The sequence below is a fragment of the Hipposideros armiger genome, unplaced genomic scaffold (genome assembly GCF_001890085.2).
Source record: "Hipposideros armiger isolate ML-2016 unplaced genomic scaffold, ASM189008v1 scaffold_197, whole genome shotgun sequence".
In the NCBI taxonomy this organism is placed as follows: domain Eukaryota; kingdom Metazoa; phylum Chordata; class Mammalia; order Chiroptera; family Hipposideridae; genus Hipposideros; species Hipposideros armiger.
Genome location: NW_017731547.1, coordinates 38,783 through 59,593, shown reverse-complemented (window position 1 = coordinate 59,593; position 20,811 = coordinate 38,783). Strand labels below are relative to the sequence as shown.

Genomic DNA, 20,811 nt, shown 5'->3' with positions numbered 1-20,811 from the left:
GTAGAAATCAACTGTAAGGGGAAGGAATGGGAGGTTTGAAGATATTTGATCAGAGTAATATTCTGAGGCAGTGATCACCATTATAGAGCTTCTCCACATAGGGGCTGGAGGTAACTGACATTTCCCAGGATGATTGAAAGGTTTCTCAGATCTCTGAGCACACCAAGTGTTGCCTGTGGATCAAATAAGTGATGTGTCTCCCATATATATGTAGTCAGTATTTTCAGAGTGATGTGAATGCTACTGCAATGAATGCAAAATCATTAAAATATTACTGAATTCAGAATAAGTTGATTTTTGTCAATATGTTTCTCAATCTATGCATACTAGATCTATGATTACTATGCAGAGGACTGGAACGTTTTGGAGATTTCAAAGGCAGGCTCATAATACTGCCAACTGCCCGCAGAGTAAAAAGATGACTGACCTGGGAATTCAGAGGCCTGGGATCTGGTCCTCATTTGGTCTCTTGCCAACTAGGGGCTGGGACAGACCATTCAACACTTTGGGCTCGATTTCCTTAATTGTTAAATGATGGGGTTCTTTCAAATAAGACAGCTTTTGAGGCATAGCATCTGTCGTTTGAGGTGTTTACAATAAGTAAGCTTTTCTGGAAACCTTTTCAAATTTTTATAACATGTATTTATGAGACATTGAAAATTAAGTTCCTGATAACTTATTTTTATAGAATAATTTACCTACTCATTTATATGATTGGGTATGAGATACAATCGGATTCAATAGGCCCCAAAAGATCAACCCTGAAAATAGATGAATGAAAGGGCCCTGACTTGTTATTGTTTTAGCTGTTAAAGTTACCCCAATTGTGATAAGCTGAGGCCCCCATTGTCAGTAATGAAGATTATCTATTTCAGCAATGCTGTCTCTGAGTGCATCAGTCCATACATCCATTCATTCCATTTTTACATCAAATTGGGAACATCAGTCTTCAGATAGTAAGTTAGCCCTATCTTTTCTTTGGGAATTGGCCTTTATGCCTAGATATTTGCTTCTGTTCAAGTTCTTATATATCACAAAAAGTGTTCGTTGTGTATTCAATTCATAGAAATTAACATTTTGTTAATAAGAGTAGCTATTGACATATAAGATAGTCATGCCTTTGAGGTAGGACAAAAGTTTGAAAAACAGCTTTGGTGATTTTTAAAAATTCTTTCTACCATATGACAGGTCAAAAATGAGGAATTTTACCAATTTAGAACTACATTTCCTCAAACATGCATAATTCTTTTCTTTCTGTTTTCTCTAGTTTGATAAACCCTAGATAGGAGTTGTTTTAGTTAGGTTTACTGTATTTCTTTCACGTGATTTGCTTTCATGTAACAAGCTACAGATTCTGTAACATACAACTTAATAAAGAAAATATTCCCCCTTCATGCCTTTTGGTCTTAAAAAATGATGTAATTTTTTTTCAATATTTGATTGGTTTGGTTTTGTTCTATAGCCTAGGCTATTCTTTCAAACCTGTAAGCCCCTTGTGTTATGCCCCTCTAATTCCTGATGTTGGGATATTTTGCAAGTATGTGCATGCTTTTTAAAGCATGTGTGACCAAATGAAAATAAAGCAGGGACTGTAAACAATTAATTAATTAATTAATTAACTAATTAAAAAGTAGATTGTAATTTTAACAGAAAGAAATATATTTTACTTCTAGTTCTTACCAAAATATCTTGGGATAAAGGAAACATCAATTTTTTATTTTATTTCATTAGTTTCAAGTGCACAAAACAATGTAATAGTTATACATTTCACCCCTCACAAAGTGATAACATCAACTTTAAGGATTAGTCTCTTTCTCTTAATTAAAAAGAAAACAGTGTGATTTTCTATTGTGGGCCGTGTAATTAACTTCATCTTAGAATATTTGAATCTTAAATATAATTTCATTTCATTCAAAAGTTTATGTTCAAGAAATGCTTCGAAGTAAAAGATTTGATGTCATTCCATATTTTTTATGCAAAATATTGCCATCAGGGAAAAAGTACTGGTATTACTGTGGTTTAAATATGATTTACTGATCTAAAAATTAGCATTAGCCCTGATGTGATGAAATTTTCTGTTGTTAAGCAGTAAAAATTAGAGGTTCAAAATGAACCAACTCCACAACAGGACAGCTTCACAGATCTTTTCAAATAAGCAAAGTAAGCTCTGTTCCTATTTCAGAAACCATAGACTGTAGACTCACAGCTTTCCTAAGTGCTCTTTACACTTTAATCTGAGACCCATTCATCAAAAGGATTAAGACAATGAGATTCACGTCCCAAGCAATAGCGAGTATGTGCGTGAAAACTGTCACGCTATCGCTCCTGGGAGTGTTGCCATTTCAGTAGCGTAATTTATAACCATTGAACAATATGTTTTTATTTATGATTACCTCTTCTACTTTCAAAAGGAATTTGAGATGGTGTGGTGGACATGGTTTAAAGAAACAAACATCATAATTTTATTTTTATGCTTTGTAACAAGCAATTTTCCCTATGTAATTGTTACTTGTTTTCTACCTTTGATTTTGGGTTTCTATTGTATAGTTGGTAGTTACTGCACTTGTGGGCTCGGTGTGCTTTTCTACAAGTTAAATGAAAACATGAATTGATTTTGATGTAGCTACTTTCACTACTTCAGTTAGTGTGTTGGCCATACTTGCAGTTCCAAACATGTTTACTGACCCAGAACTTCAAAAGCTAAGTTTAGCGCAGCACAATCACTTAAAACCAACACAAGATAGTGGTTCATTTCCAATGTCATTATGAAGACAGAGTTCAAGACCTCAGTGTTTGGATTCATCAAGCTCTTTGGTGTTTTAGTTACAGGACGTGTTCAGATTTCACTTAAGAAACAGCATCTTGGATGATAGATTGAAACTCAAGTATAACCAGAGTATAAAATGTTTTAGAAGCCCTTAAGCAGTACACATACCAGCATTTCTCCGCATGCTGTTTTGTCATTTTCCAGAGCATTCAATTGAACATTGAATTATATAGCATGCAATACCAATAAATAAATAATTTTAAATAATATTATTCAAGTGTGGAATGGCTGGAAGCATTATGTTACTTTTATATATTACAAACAAAACAATTTTGTATATAGACCAAAGGGATGGCATCTTACATTGGATTCCAAGGAAGCATTCCCTGAGACAAAAAGCTGCGTATAAGGTTCATTGGGAAGTATCCTTGGTAGATCCACCTGCAAGGAAGTGAGGGAGGCAGTACAGGCATACCTCGGAGAAATTGCAGGTTTGGCTCCAGACCACCACAATAACGTGAGTCATAATCTTTATACAGACAAAGGGTCTTGCCTTCAATTTGTAAAAAACACAACATCTGTGAAGCAAAAGGAAGCAAAGTGCAATAAAACGAGGTGTGCTTTGTTGGGCAGAGGGAGAGGCTGACCCACAATGCAGTTGGTACTGTACCCTCAGCCAATCTGACAGGAAGCATTGGAACTGGGTGCTTCTTTCAGAGTTGTCTTAAATTGAAGCAGGTGGGCTGAGACTTGCTATCCTTGCTCTGACCCAGAGCAAGACCCAGAGACAGATGCAGCTGTATGTAATCCATATGCAATCATGATTAATAGTCTCTGGGGTGTGGGTCCATCAACTCCAGGAGAGAACCTTGATGGAAGGCCAGCCACAGCATCTACTGCAGATAGGTACTGGTGTAGTGTACTCACCACACAAAGGTTACAAAGAGAAGGAAAAGTCATGACAGAAAATCAATTGATTATTTTTCTCTGGGCCTTCATATATCAGAATCACTGGTATTTATAGAATAAATTTTAGTTTGGTATTCAAAGATCTCTTTTAAACCTCCTTAACCCAGAAGAAAAAGGAAAAACTCCACGCTTTGCCTGGTCCATGGAGTCTCTCTCTCTGTGTGTGTGTGTGTGTGTGTGTGTGTGTGTGTGTGTGTGTGTGTGAGAGAGAGAAAAAAAATCAAATAACATAAAATTTACTGTCTTAACCATTTTTAAAGTGTACAGTACAGTAGCATTAACTATATGGATATTATTGTATAACAGATCTCTAGAAACTTTTCATCTTGCAAAACTGATGAAGTTTTCCTTTGGCAATTTCCATTTCCATTGGAAATTTCCATCTGTTTTACTAGCTTGTGATCTTGGAGAAGTATTTTAATTTATCCAAAGCTTAGTTCCCTCTACTATAAGTTGGTAGTAATGATGCTCTCCCTGCCCACACCAGAGTGTTACAATGAGGGGGAGTATTTTGAGGGTGATTAATGGCAGTGTGTCTTTGACTGTAATACATTTTATTTAAACATTCACCGTATTTTTTCCATCACACCTCGTATGCCTTCACAACTCTGCTTAGTCCATTGCACCTCCTTCTGACCTTGATAACAACAGCAGCAAATGTTGGTTGAGGCTCTACTATGTGTCAGTCATTGCACTGGGTTCGGTAAGGATGAAAAACGTGAATCATTACTTACCTCAAGTAGCTTATCTCATCTTCTGGGTGAGGCTTGTGAGGGCCTAGAGCACATATAGCAACTTTAAAAACATAACAACTTTAAAAACTCCTTGCTAGTTATTTTGCTACTTAGAGTAAAAATGTAACTTACCCAAACAAATATGAGATTCATTTAGACTGAATTCTGTAGAGAGCACTGCTTATCTGGTTTTGGTCATGCTTGACTGCAGAATCTTATCTCTGAGATTCAGGTAGGAGCAATTCTATTCAAAGCAAACAAATAAACAAAAAAAACAGATTGGCGTATTTAATTCAGGAACTTTTAAGGTGCTAAAAGTTTTGGTAGAATCGCAGTACATTTTCTGTAATTAGAACTGTATGATGTTCTATAGCGGGTTATACCCAAGTGGATATATAGATTTTATTCTCATACCAGTTTTGGAATGGGTGACTGTCCTTCATCAATAACATGGTGTTTGTTATGGGCTAGCCTGGCTTTTCTCCCCTTCTTTTCTGCACTAGGCTGCTTGCTTCATGGCTCTCATTATTACATTCTCTGCATTATTCATTTGCAAAGTTATAAGTGCACTAACAATGGATTTCTACTATAGACACGGCTTTTCAAATATTCTGTAAAATGCTGGCTGTCTGATTTACAGGCATCGTAGAATGACTATGTGCGTCTGCAATTCTCTGTCTTTCACACTTGAACTTGAAGACCATTTCTCTCCTACCTGTGTTCTCTTTGATGAATCAGCATTTTTGTTATTTCTGGAGCAATGGCAGGGGCATTTGAAATCCTGTTTCGGACACTGGTCTTCAGTACATAAAAATGGCTACCATATCAGTTATCTGTGTAGCTGTGTAACAAGCTACTCCCAAATATATTGGCTTAAAATACAAATCATTTATTTAGCTGTTAATTTGGGGGGGTCTGCTTTGGGCTTATCTAGGTGGTTCTTTTGCTGGTCCCAGCTGGATTCATTCATCCATGCCTGGTCAGTTGGTAGTTGGCCTCACTCATATGCCTGGAACTTGGTTATTGGGTGAGACAATGGGTGTGACAAGGCCACTTGCCTATCATTATTTCATAGGCTAGCATAGTTCACATAGTGGTGAAAGGGTTCCAAATATAGCCCAGCACCCAAGCATTTCTCAAGCCTTTGCTTAGGTCACATTCTCTAATATTCCATTGGCCAAAACAAGCCACTTGGCCAACCAATATTCAAGGAGTGGAGAAATATCCCCTAGTTCTTGATGGGAGGATCTGAAATATCTTATTACAAGGGTGTAGATGCAGGAAGGGGAGAAATTTGTGGACATTTACTCTCTAACCAGAGATGCTTTCATTTTTATCACCAAGACATTTCCTGTGTAATATCATTCAGGATTCCCTGGCAGCTATGGCTTCTGGTGTTTACTGTTTCTGCCCAATATCATGTGGATAAGAGAAGCATTTAACAATTTCACTTAATCTATGCTTCTGAAGTGCAGGAGAGCACAAGCTTGGATAGGTATAAAAGATGTCCAGTAGAAATGCTAAACAAGTATAATATAAACCACACACACACGCATGCATGCACACACGCACACAGGGGGGCAGGGAAGGGAGAGAGAGCGAGAGAGAGAGAGAGAGAGAAAGAGAGAGATCAGTGATTTGTGATTCTCAACCAGAGGCAATTTCCCCCCCTTGGAGGACATTTAATAATGTCTGGAAGCATCTTTGATTGTCATAATTGGGAAGGTACTATGGCCAAGGAGACTGATAAACATCTTACAATGCACAGGACAGCCACCCTCACCAAAGAATTATCTATGCCACAGTGTCAGTAGTGCTGAGGTTGAGAAACCCTGCTTTTTATTGAGTTCATGTAGGATGAATTCATATAATGTGAGTTATAGAAGGGCATGAAGATGCAAACTAAAATAAGAAAAGGCAATGGTTATTTCTATCTTCAAATTAGTAAAGGAAGGATGCATGTTCGGGTGAAGTCACATTGCAGATACTACTCAAGAATAATATTTAACTTGAGGAAGGAAATCGGATGCACTTGATTGTTATAATCCATCTTTTTATGGCTCATTCAAGGCGATCATCTCTGCCAAATTAGAATAGATATTAGATGTATTCTGTGGGTACACTGTTGTAAATTATAGCTGTTGGAGTCAAAAGTATTTGTGTGATTAATAATTCTTGCATTTTGGGTAGGACATGTAGGAAAAGTATCTAATGATCAGATCATTTTTTGAAATATGTGTAGAGGTTAATTAAGCACATTCTCTGGGCATTTTCACTTGTTAATGTGAGATTCTGAGCAAATTATTGTACCTTTTGCTAAAATGTAAATAGTACCTATCCTGAAAATGGTTTGGTAAAAATTAAGTGAAACAGGGCTTATAAATATCTTTACCTAGCACAAGGAAAATCCTGAGTAAATGATGGCTGTGATGATAGTGTTTGTGGTAATCTCTCTTCCTTCCAATTAGCAACAAACATTTCTTTTTTGGATTATATTCTTTTTTTGAAATTAATGTTTATTGGTGTGACAATTGTTAATGAAGTTACATAGGATTCAGGTGTACAATTCTGTAATACATCATCTGTATATCACATTGTGTGCTCACCACCCAGAGTCAGCTCTCCTTCCATCACCGTATATTTGATCCCCTATTCTTAATAGCAGGAAATAATCAGTTAAAAAGCACTAAAGTAGTGTCACTGAGCTTTAAAAGTCTGTAGCTCCCACACCTAACAATTTTTTTCCTACAGTCCAGAAATATAGTTAGGTATCATGAACCCTTGGGTTCCAGTTCTCCAGGCCTTGCCTTTGTATAGCACATGGCCTTATTGTGCTAAAATATGAATAATTGATGATATTTGAGTCACATATTTTATTTTGTCTTTAGAATTATTAGAAGAATATAGACAAAAATAAATGTTTATGTGTTCATAGCATTTGTTTCTAATTTTCCACCTGTACCTACAAATTATAAACATTTAGAGGGAAGAAGTGAGGTTTTTCCTTGGCAACATACAATAGATTTTTCTTTCTGAGTTCTTATATGATTTCTATTTTTGTTACCAAGTACTCTCTAATTCTTACTTACATTTTTCATTAAGCTACATGCTATCCTTTCAAATACAGGAAGTCCCCAACTTATGAACGAGTTCCGTTCCGGGAGAACCTTAGTAAGTCGGATTCATTCGTAAGTCCAACAAAGTGAGTCTTATACACCTTTGATGCTTCCTAGCAGTCCCTCCACATCACCACTGCTTTTTCTCTTGCTTCCGGACATCCTGGGCTCTGATTGAGCACTGTACTACTGTACACTATCACACTGCACAGTAAGCACACAACAGCACAACTGTGACAATGTCCGGCAGACACATGAGCTACTTCCATGATTTGTTTGCATCTGCGAATGTTCATAATGCGAGGTCCGTTCATATCTGTGAAAGTTCGCTGCTTGAATGTTCGTAAGTCAGGGACTTACTGTATTCAAAAAGAAAATTTTTTCCAAAGGTTGCTTACATGAAGAATAGTTATTTTATCTATTGGTTGTATAGAAGGGGCTGAACAATCTTTCCTGTAACTCATAGTATGAAATAGTAATGCAGTTTGACCACACATACAGAATGGTACTTTTTAGATATTTTTGTTAGGGTGAGTACAATAATGTATCACCTTGCCTGATTTTTTAAGTATAAAAGTAAAGACAAAAGTTACCTACATTCATACAACAAAATAGAAATATAATATGTGCTTGTTGCTTTCTTATCAACCAGAGGAGACCTGTGAATTACAGAAAACCACATGTGAATACTTCAAAGGAAGTAATCCAAACACATTGTGTGTATGTGTTTTTAAAAGATTTAGTAGCTCCTTTAAAGCTCTAAGTAAAGCTGTTAGTCTGACTAATCATGTACCCCTGAAACCAATTAAATTTTCAGACTAGAGAAATGTTCTTCAAACACTTTTGGAAAAAAAATGAGATTTTTCCTCCTAAAGCCAACACCTTTTAATTAACAAAATACTCAGAGCAAAGATATGGTTTGTAATAGTATATTATACCTACTCTTATTCATGCTACTATTCGGGTGTGCCAAACTCAATTCATTTCAGCTATTTTGAGCTTGACTTTCTCTCTGCTTAGCTATGAAAGGAAAAATACAGTTTTTAGTACAGTTATCTTAATTTTCTAATGAATGCATGAGAAAGATATCATGCTATAATCACCAGTAGTCAGACTATACAGGCGACACACACACACACACACACACACACACACACACATACACATTAACACACACATATAAATATATATATATATATATATATATATATATGATGTTATGTGTGTATCTATTTGGCTTAATCGTATATGTTGTAATACATATGGTTCTGGCATGAACTAATTAAGCAGGAAAGATGCCAGTGTCCACTGCTGGAGGGACATTTAATAGTGTGACACCATAAGGACTAGTTTCCATCATGACCCCATGAAGGAAGAGATAAATTCAACAGACTTGAGACAAATAACCTTGGTCTCCATGGTGGTTAGAGAGGCTGAGATCTAAAGAAGCGTTTCTAGGGACAACTTCTTGTTACCTCAGTGGCTCAAGGCAAGAGGAGGCCATGCAGGCAAGTAGAATAGACTAGACTGTGAGGGCATTGAATGGGACATGGAGAAAAAGATTCCTGCCAGTTGGAGGGGAAGCCATTTCTCATGCTCTTTAGGGAGGAGAACCAGGGGACCCAACCCAGAACACCGTGTCTAAGATTCTGTGTAATACGTAGTTTAGGTATCCTGACTCCTTACCTGATAGGATTATAGCTTGAAAGAACTCTCAGCAAATCCCCTTTCCATCTTCTAATTTATGGAGTTAACAGGAAACTCCCCTGAAACAACTAAATATCCCTTCCTGACCATTAGAGTGAAGATTCTGTTACTCAGTCTGGGCAAAACCACTCAAACTGCCCCTTGACAGATCTGACAAGCCCACACTTTACCTAATGAGGTGATTTGCTTATGTTTCTGGTTATGTCACACAGTGGAAAAAAAGAACCCCATTTTTTTAAAATAAAAGTAAAGGCAACAGAAATCATATGGTCCATAAATCCTAAAATATATTCCAAAACCTTTGCTATCTGTCTCTTTACAAAAAAAGCTAGCCAACCACTAATCTAGAGAAACAGTTAGGTTTGAGATTTGTGGCTCTAAAAACCTTCACGCTGCACCAGTCTGTATTCCTGACAACATGGATGGATCTTGAGATTATTATGCTAAGCGAAATAAGTCAGACAGAAAAAGCCGAGAACTGTATGATTTCACTGATATGTGGGATATAAAACTGAAAACAGCAAAGGAACAAGACAAACAAATGAAGAAACAAACACTCATAGACACAGACAATAGCTTAGTGGTTACCAGAGGGTAAGGGGGAGGGGATGCTAGATGAGGGTAAAGGGGGTCAAATATATGGTGATGGAAGGAGAACTGACTCTGGGTTGTGAACACACAATGTGATATATAGATGATGTATTATAGAATTGTACACCTGAAACCTATGTAACTTTGCTAACCATTGTCACCCCAATAAACTTTAATTTTAAAAAAAACACAGAAAACTAGAGTTGGGATTTGAAGAGAAATGAGATTTTTGTCTTGGGAAAGGAGAGAAGAGAAATATATAGAATATATGTAAGGGCACCAAAGTGTGGAATGGCCCATGCTAATTGGAGCTTGCTGAATAGAGCCTGGGCTATGGGAGGGATGGGAAGAATGGAGGGAGATGAGGCTGGAGGGGGGAGTTTGGTTCAAGAAGCACAGAGCCCTTAGAGCTGGCCGAGTGGCTCAGTTGGTTAAGAGCTCACGCAAGAGTGCAAGCTCCGAGCAACAGCGGTTCGATGCCCGGCCTGAGCTGAGCTGCCGCTGAGCTGCCAACAAGTGGCAGGATGGCTCAGCTAAAAACAAACAAACAAAAAAGCACAGAGCCCAGAATGCCATGCTAATTTAGGCAGTGAGTAGCCAGTAAACATTGAGAAGCAAAAGGAAAATAATAAGAAAAAATAGCACCCAGCATACCTACAAACTGTCAGAGCAATGCTAAGGTGTGACTTACGTAATCAATTCATAAAATACTTCATTCCATGAGATGGTACTGTTTTCTTCATTATACAGGTGAATACTCTGTATAATGAATACTTCATTATACAGGTGAGGCTCAGAAAAGCTCAGTTGGCAAGCATGGTGTAATCCCTTATCTCAAGATGCCTATAATCTTGCCCAAGGTTGTATGTCTAGGAAATGGTAAGGCCAACTGTGAGGAAAGACTATTATAATTGACAGTTTACAAAGGAGTACATGGAGATTCAGACAGGTTGAGTAACCTGTCTAGGGTTACACAGCTAAGAAATGGTAGAGCAAGAATTTAAATTCCACAGTCTGGCCCTAGATAGTCTGTTTTACACTTTCCTTTTTGATTTAATGTTCTCTCTTGCTTTTCCCCCTTGATAGAAAAGTGGGGAACACAGGAGTTGATTGGTTCTATTTTCTCTCTTTAGTATTTCACCTTCCATTGTCTGTCCCAAGCAGTGGCTCTTTCTCCATTATTTGTGGTGGTGGTTTTGAAAATAGCTAAAATGACCTAAACAGCAAGAACCTAGGCATGTTCTGTGTTCTTGTCTTCAAGAAACCATCCTTAGACGTTGTTATCTTGTAGCACTCACCATGGGTAAAAGGCCTTAAAGTTTACTGAAACACTTGCAGTGCATAAACTTTTTCTTTAGTTTCAGTCATTTATCTAGAGGACATCAATTGAGCACTGACTGTATTCCAGGACCTGTGCGAGTTGCAGGGGATAGATAGATCAGTGAGCAAGAGGGACACAATTTCCCCTCCCTTTCCCACCAGTATAGAGATGTTTTCAGATGCTGAGTGCTAAAGGAAAGGAGACCAGCAATCAATGGCCTGACCAGCCCATAAATGAGAGTATCTGCCCCTGACTGTACACAGGTAGCTGCATTGCTCGACCTCTCAACACTCCTCTCAGTATCTTTCAGCTGACTCTGTACTTGCTGATACTTCTTCCTTTTTCCTCACTAGAGAATTTTGTGATCTCATCCCAATATCATTTGTTGATACATTTTAGTCACCTTGATTCACTCTCTGTTTTCCAGTCTCTGGCCCTAGCCTTTCTGTTCAATAGACTTCTTTTTTTTTAATGTGCTTTCCAGAACACAGTTGAAGTCTGATAATTCTCTGCATTCTTATCCTTCACTGTATTGAAATTTGAGATGATGCAATCATTTCCACTTCATTAAATGCTCCTTTTTTGGTCAGAAGTAAGTGTGGAGGAAAAAAATCTCATTCCTGCTGTCTTTTGAGGGTCAAATTTTCAACAAGTAACATTTTTTTAAAAAGCATTTTCCAACACTTTCCAGAACCTTGCAATCCTCCCAAATGAACGTATGTTGCTTTGGTATCTGTTGTGTCTCTATTTTAAGAACAATTTGGTCATATTTTCTAGTTAGCCAGGCATTCTTGGAATTGAGCCCTCTTTTCATCCTCACCCATGCATCGTCTCCAGGGATTCAGGTCCTCTCTTAGAATCTCTTTTAAGATTTCTAGATCTTGTTGGCTCCCATCCTTCTTCCTACTAGACTGTTGGATCACAAGATGCGATTTCTGCTTCAGGTTATTTCATCCTTTCTAGAAATAGACTCAGAGTGGTGAGATAGCTTCAAGAAACAATTTCCTCTTTATCTCCTCAGTATTACTGTCTTTCAGTTATTACTTCTTGGCATTAGTCTTTTAACTCTGACACCTCACATTTCTTTTCACCCTGCCTTGTTCAAAATTATTTCTTTCATCTGTAGGATCCACTTGTTGTCCCTGAGAAGCTTGAGACACAAAAGGCATCCCTTCATTCCTCTCATCATCTTGTCCAACAACAACAACAACAACAAAAAACCTTGAAAGTGCAGAACGCAATGCAACCATGAAAAATAATTATAGCCACCTCAGAATGAAATGCCAACATGGCACATTTTTCTCATGTTCCTAGAACACTTCCCTTGTCATCCATGCCTCTCTGGTCTCCCATTGAGATGTTGTCCTTTGCAACTTGCCCTCCAAAGCTTCCTTTCTGAACTGTTTAGTCAGTCCACTATTTCCTTGCTACTTGTCTACTGGATATATTATGCTCCTGAAACCAATCTTATAAACGAACTGAGGCATTTTCTACCCCTCATCACTGCCCTTTGATAATCCAGCTTTTGCTAGTATTCAGTATTAATTCACACCAGCGAGTTCAGCCCCCTTCAGTAAGTATAGGGCCACAAAGAGACTTTCGCCTGAGTTTCCCCCACATATTTCACATATTTCTACTCCTGATCTCCAGCTTCTCACCATATTTGCGTATCACTGTGTTTCTTATTTACCAGGTGTTTATACAAATTGTAATACCTAACATCATTACCTAAGAGTGTCAGGAACTATGCTAATATTATTGTTGTTATTTTTCTGCCATTGTTCTATGTACATTTCTTGCATTCGCCATTGAATCTATACAACTGCCCCTGTCACATTTACCCTATTTTTATCCCTCCTTTATTGAGGAGAAAAATGAGGTTAAGTAACTTTACCAAGGTCACAGACTTTCTAAGGCAGAGAATAGGATTCTCTCCCAAGTGCTTTTTTACTCAGGACCTTCACATCTTAAATATTACCACAGGCTATCTTATACTACAGTGCTCAACACTTTTAATATTAATTTAATATGTCTTAATGACCTTGAAACAGTTTTTCATAGGCAAGTAGAAAAACTCTGATTTTCCAAAAATAATGTAGCTTGGGTTTTCCTCACTGCTGGCCACTTTATTACCAGTCGGAAAGAAAAGGGGAAAAAAATATGGTAAACTGCTCCCAATAGAAAACACAGAGCAAAGACAAGAACATTTCATTGGCTTTGATTTCCCTAGAGTCCACCTCCAAAGTAATTTACTTCCTATTCAAGGAAATCGTTAAGTCAGAAATAAGATCTTATCCAATCTTTCCTTTTGCTTTTTTTCTTCCTTGAATGGAAAAAGTAAGTAAACATTACTCACCTGACAAGGTCTGAATGCTCTCTTTATTTTTTTTAACCAACTCTATAATCTATATAATTGTTGTTGACAAAGGCTATTTAAATTAAACTAATTGTCCAGCCAGAGGATAAGCAAAATCATTTTGAAAGATTGGGTATTAATGAAATGTGTATTAATAGTCTGAGTCTTTGAATTTTCTATCATGTAATACTATATAAAGTATCCACATTCTTACAAAAAAAAAGTATAATGCCATAAATAATACTTTGGTTCAAATTGTTGCCCTTCAGCTAAGGTTCTTTTATTGTTATTGAAATTGTCTGATTGCTCTGGCTAGGACTTCCAATACTCTGTTGAATAACAGTGGTGACAGGGAGCAACCCTGTCTTGTTCCTGATCTTAGAAGAAAAGCTTTCAGTTTTTCACCATAAGTATGATATTAGCACAATGGAATACTACTCAGCCATAAGAAAAGATGAAATACTGCCATTTGCGGTAACAAGGATGGATTTTGAGATTATTATGCTAAACGAAATAAGGCAGAAAAAGTTGAGAACTATGTGACTTCATTCATATGTGGGATATGAAACTGAAAGCAACGAAGGAACAAGACAAACAAACAAACAAACAAAAACTCATAGACACAAGCAACAGTTTAGGGTTACTAGAGGGTAAGGGGGAGAGAGACAGTAGAAGAAGGAAAAGGGGGTCAAATATATGATGACGGAAGGAGAACTAACTCTGGGTGGTGAACACAATGCAATATATAGATGATGTATTTTAGAAATGTACACTTGAAACCTACATAATTATACTAACCAAGGTCACCCCAATAAATTTAATAAAAATAAATTTAAAAAATGGAATTGTCTTCTTAGCTTGTATTTCTAATTTTTCTTTTTTTGTTGTTTTTGTCCTTTTTGAAAAAAAACATTTAGCTCCTAGTCAGACTGTTACTCTGGTGACACAACCCGTGGTTACCAAGGAAACTGCCATCTCCAAACTAGAAATGCCTTCTTCTTTGCTGTTGGAGGTACCTGCTCTAGCAGATTTCAACCGGGCTTGGACGGAGCTTACCGACTGGCTGTCTCTGCTTGATCGAGTTATAAAATCACAGAGAGTGATGGTGGGTGACCTTGAAGACATCAACGAGATGATCATAAAGCAGAAGGTATGGGCAAAAGAGAAAAGCTGGTAGGGGCTTTTCTTGCAAATGAAGATTTTCCACAAGTCAATTTACTCTCCTAGACCATTCCCCACCAGTTTTTAGGCAGCTTTTCTCTGTCAGCAAACACACTACTCTCTCTACTCTATTCAGCCCAAGTATGATCAAGGAAACAAATTAATGCAATTATCTAAAACAGCCATAAAATAAAAGAGAACAATAATACAAGGGGAAAAACATAAACCTTACAAGTAAAGTGGGCTCAATTAAATTCACTAAACAACTGGTATTTTAAAAATCTATTTAATATCAAAGAAGTAGGTCAATTGAGCTGTTTACATTTAAACTGTTTGTTTTGGCACTCTGCAGTCATAATATATTACAGAATCGAATATAATAATCTGGGAATTGGTTATTCACTCTTCTGAGTTATCCGTGCCAATTTCCCTACTCTGGTGATAAGGATAATTGAAAGTTAGCTATAAATTTAAAAAAAAGAATAGTAACAAAACGTAATATGTTATTAAATATCTTAGATCTTAACATTGGCATTTATGCAATGCCATACTCAAATGAACACATTTTTAATATAAAGATTGCATTTCTTAGCCTCATTTGATTCCATTCTGCAAAATTCTGACATCAGCTAGAAACATAAGCATGCATTTATATAAATGCAGTGTACCTAGCTGGAGCAAATATACTATATATTTTTATATTTGTGAATGAATAAAAAACTAATTTTGAAAGATTTACACAGTATAATTATTTCACTTGTAATGATCTTCAAGGCTTTTGTAAAGAAGTAATAAATTATACTGAAGGTATTTAATTGTTACAGAACTACTTTTTGAAAAAACAAGGAGTAAGCACGCAAATCTCTTTTTAAAATAAATGTCAGCAATTCAGCAGAAATAAAAAAACATTGATAGTAAACAACCTGCATATAAAGTACCCTGAGCTTAGACTCAGAAGACCTGAATTTAATGGGCTTTCTTTGTAATTTGCAAATGACATGATTGTGGTCAAATCATTTTCCGGATCTTGGTTTCCTCTTCTGGGTACAGAGCACACAGATTTCACACTCAACACATAGTGATGGATATATGTGTGTGTGTGTATAAAGATATTTAAATATTACACACACGTGTACGTGTGCACACACACACACACACACACACTTTGTTTTACTATTGCTTTATAACAAGTATTAGTAACCATTTTTTGGAAAAAGCTATTGAGACTCTTAGTCATGATCCTTGTAAGTAATAGAGCAAAGCTTCAAATCTAAGTTTGGTTCTAAAGCCTGTGTTCTTACTGTATACACTGCTACCATTTGGTGATGTAAAATGCATATGCATACATATATTGTATGTAGAGTCTATATCCGGCACCACGCCAAGCTTTTTACACTTGCAGTATGTGGATACATAGAGAAACAAAAGGTATAATCTTTCACAATATCATGCTGAGTTATACCAGTACCTCGAGGGCGATAGTATGTTATAATGGTTAAAGCTTGGACTTTGGAGTTAGACTGTCTGGGTTCAAAGCTTGGCTCCACTTCTACAGCTGTGCAACTTTGGGTAAGTTATTCACCTGGGGTTTTTCTATCTGTACAATGTGGATAATGATACTATCTGCCTTACAGGTTGTAGTGAGGATTAAATTAGGTAGTACATGAAAAAATGCTTCCTACCTCATCTTGTTTACTGCAAGTATTCAGCTAATGTTAGTAATGAATATTAGGTTCTACAATGAGCTCTGTGTGCATCTGCCTACTCGTGGCATTTGTATTGTGCAAACTGTGTGTCATATAATAATAATATACGATAATAAGAGTGCGTTACCATATCTGGACCCCGTTCCGCCATTGACATTACGGCCTCCTATAAAAACTACTAGATAGGAGAATGGGAGACAAAGTCCACACATCCTTAGAAAGGGTTTGTGAGCCTTGCCTTTAAGGAAAGCATTGACCTATTCAGCAGTCTTCAGAGTTCTCCAAATAAATATATCTTTTCTAGAAAGGATGGCTAATTTGATGCCTCTTCAAAGTGATAGTCTTTAAGTCCAAAATTAATTTAGAGAAGTTCAGATGCCATGTCTAGGGTCATAGAAAGCAAGGACTTATAAATGTGGTATAGAGGCGGGGGCGGGGGGACAGGGGCTGTGTATTCCTTTTTTTGCTAAATAGTGGGGGTGTTTTTTCCTGCTTCTTCCACTCATTAAAAATATAAAGATGGGCCGGCCGAGTGGCTCAGTAGGTTAAGAGCTCACTCAAGAGTGTGAGCTCTGAGCAACAGCGGTTCAAGTCCCGGCCCGAGCTGAGCAGCCGCTGAGCTGCCAACAGTTGGCAGGATGGCTCAGCTAAAAAAAATAATAAAAAAATAAAGACATTGCCAGTTCTTGCCTTTTATAGCTGCAGTCACTAAATGTTCAGTAAAATGACCCTAAATCAACATTAAACAAATGTGTGTGTATGTAGAGGGCAACAAGAAAGTAAGGTTAAGTTCAGGGAAGTATTTATTATGATATCAGGAAGTAAATATTTCCTCTATGGAAGATTTTAAATGAAACAGTCCTGACTTTAATAGTTGAAGTTTGAGAAATGAGGTAAAGTCCAAAAGGTCTTGATAAACTGTAAAACACTATCAATACCTATGTATTCATATATTTTTAAAATAAAATTATATTGAGCTACTAAGTGCCTGGGAAATACACAAGATAGGAATGTACAGATTAAAGAAAGTTAAGAAGAAAACCAATAATAGCCACATATCAGTGAAATCATATGGTTCTTGACTTTTTCTATCTGACTTATTTCGCTTAGCATAATAATCTCAAGATTCATCCATGTTGTCACAAATGGCAGCATTTCATCTTTTCTTATGGCAGAATAGTATTCCAATGTGTATATATACCACGTCATTTTTATCCAATCGTCTATCAAAGGACACTTTGGTTGTTTCCATGTCTTAGCCACCGTAAATAAAGCTGCAATGAACATCAGAACACATATATCATTACGGTTAAATATTTTCAGATTTTTGGGGTAGATACCCAAGAGAGGGATTGCTGCGTCATTGGAGAAGGAGGTGGTAGATGAGGGTAAAAGGGATCAAATATATGATGATGAAAGGAGAACTGACTCTGGGTGGCAAACACACAATGTGATATACAGATGATGTATTACAAAATTGTACAGCTGAAACCTATGTAACTACTAATAATTGTCACCCCAATAAACTTTAATTAAAATAAAATAATAGCACTATAATAGAAGTAAATTTCAGGTTAATACCTAGCACATGTTTAGCACTAATGATATGCCAATCACTGTTCTAAGCATGTCTCATGTACTACTTAATGCTCACAATAACACTGTGAGATTGATACTAAAGCACAGTGAGGTTAAATGTGGGCTGCCCAAGGTCAAGTAGTAAAGAGACAGCAATGGGATTGGAACCCAAGCAGCCTGATTCCAGAGTCCCCACCCTTAACCATCATGGTTTTCTGCTCCCTGGGCATGCTTTGGGTGATACTCTAGGGACTTAGTTCAGGGAGAGGGCAGTTAACTAAGCCAAGGAAGAGAACAGATGTCAGGAAAAGCTTCTTGAAAAAAAGGTAAAACTTAAGCCAAGCATTAAAGAACAAGTTGTAATTAACAGGTCAATAAAACGAAAGGAAACAAACTGTACTTTTCACTAAAATGGGAAACAATATGGTGTGTTATAGAAGTTGTACTTTTATTGGCTAAAATTCAGGGTATATGATGAGGAAGAAATTGATGAGGTTGAATAGAGAAGGGTGGGGCTAAAAAATGGGAACCCTTCCTTGCCAGACTAAGGAGTTTTGCTTATGGCCTGCAGGCAGTGGCAACCCTTGAAGGATTTTAAACAAAGAACGAAAATCCTCAAATGTAGTTGAGTTGTATATAAATTAGGGTTCTCTGGAGGCAAGCAACAGAAAACATCCTCTGATTAAGTCAAGCAGAAAGTAAATTTGCTGGGATTAGCATGAAGGCCATGAAAAAGGTTTAAAGAAAGAAAAGAGACCTGAGCATGCCTGCACATCTAGTTAGCAGGAAGTACTCAAGGCTCTTGGTGATATTCTTTTTTTCTCCATCCTATGTAACTATTCAAAATTTAAAGCTCTAGAACAGAAAGTCCAGTTGACCTTGCTTGGGTCACTCACCCATCTCCTCGTGAAAGGAGAGCAGAGAACTTTGATTTAAATCCCACTCCTTCCAAAGCCCCTCATGAGGAAGAGGTAATTTCCCCCAAAGAAACCAGGGTCTTTGAAAATAGAAGAGGGAAAGGATGCTGAGCAGCCAATAAACAATAAACATCCACTGAACTGAAGCAAGGATATGTCGAATAGGGTGAAGGGCAGAGCAAATAAAGGAGATTTGAATGTGGTGATTATCATGAGCTAAGCAATATGTTTATCTATTCCAACTTTGCATCATGGAGACCTGAAATAAAGACCATTTATGTCTCAGGATCCTAAATATAAGGGTTTAACCCTTGCACATACAGTAATTGGTTCTTAATAAATGTAGATTTCTTAAAGGATAATGTGGATGAGATGTGATAAGGAAGCTTCATTTTTAACAGGCATTGGAGTTTGGAAATTATAGCTGCAAAATATCAGAAGTTAGCCAAGATGATGTAACAAAACATTATATAACTCGAGTATTGAATTTATGAGATGCAGGCCAAACCTTAGACATGCAATGATTGAAATATTGTCCCCAGAAAGGGGATAAGGACATGGGATTTGAATAGTTAGATTTTCATAGTTCTTCACCTTGAATTTGAAATCATATTTGATATTTACCTTCTGTTTTCCTTTAACGCAAGTTGTTTGATTAAATTCTAATTTTAGAAAATAAGGGGCTTCTACCATTTTGAAATGAAAATAATTTTTACGAGGTGAATTCCATTTGGCAAAAAAAAATGGAAGTTAAATTACAACTTTAATTTTTTAAAAGATTGTAAAATATAGCCATGTAAAAAAATTAAGCAACCCGACTGCTTAATTTTAGAGAGTAAAAAAATATATACTATTGTAGAGAAATAGAGATGTAAACTATGCTAATTAAGCCTTGAAAAGTAAAACATGCATAAATCTCCAAGTTTATTCTCTAAAATTGTGAATTAATAGCAAAGGATTTGTAATTTATAGTTTAATGTCAGAGAAATCTGATTACAAAATGTGTTCCATATTTTGTCACATGTGTAAGTAAAATTGCTCTGAAACAAAATTGTTTTGACAGTTATTCACAGTTTTCTTTTAATGACTTAATCTATCAAATAAGGGAGAAATATGTCTAGAGTTTTTCTCTGAAAATGCTGATTACATATGACCCTTAGGGAAGGAAGGAGGAAAAGACAGAGGAAGGGGAGGAGGGAAGAAGGAAGGAAAGAAAGAAGGGAGGGAGGGAGGGAGGGAGGAAAGAAAGTTAGAGAGGAAAAAAGAGAGGGAGGAAAGGAGAAATGAAAGAAGGACTGGAAGGTGGGAGGGAGAGAGAGGTTGGGGAGATAGGGAGGCAGCTGGCAAATCTGAGATGTTTGTGGCAGTGGAGAACTGTGTTGCTATCAACACATCATAGGGTGGCCATATGATATCATTATTTTTATACTACTGGTGTCTGATTGCCCATGCTAAATAAATTATAGTCTTTTTTCAAGTCATTTTTTGTCCAGGTGTTCAGGGTAATTCACCACTAAATCTGAACCACAGGCCCTTGTATTGAATAAAGAATTGAATTGGCAAAGGAGTTTATCCTCTACTAAGACCTCCAGGTGGGGCTTGAGACAAATTAGCCATTCTGGACAAGATGATAATAGCATTGTTCAAGATTCATTTTTAACTACACATTACACCGCTACCTGGGAGATTTCATTATCCAAAGATTGAATAAGCAATTTTAGTGGGTACAGTGTATATTTAAATGGGAAATAATTACTTGGATGTGTTTATTTTTATTATTATTATTAAGGTGAAAGTCTTCAATAAAAATTATATGATTATTTTTTTAAACTCGAGCCATATCAACACCAAGAACAATTGAATGGCTCCAGAATCATTCTGATTATAA

General features: G+C 36.8%; 1 protein-coding gene across 1 annotated transcript in view; it reads left to right on the top strand.

The window, feature by feature from the left end:
• The window catches only part of LOC109388440 (dystrophin), a 1,592,311-nt gene that overhangs the window by 1,533,442 nt on the left and 38,058 nt on the right, over nt 1–20,811 (top strand). The window contains exon 51 of the mRNA XM_019653146.1: nt 14,479–14,711. Within this exon, the coding sequence (XP_019508691.1) occupies nt 14,479–14,711 (233 nt within the window). The remainder of the gene's footprint in view (nt 1–14,478; nt 14,712–20,811) is intronic.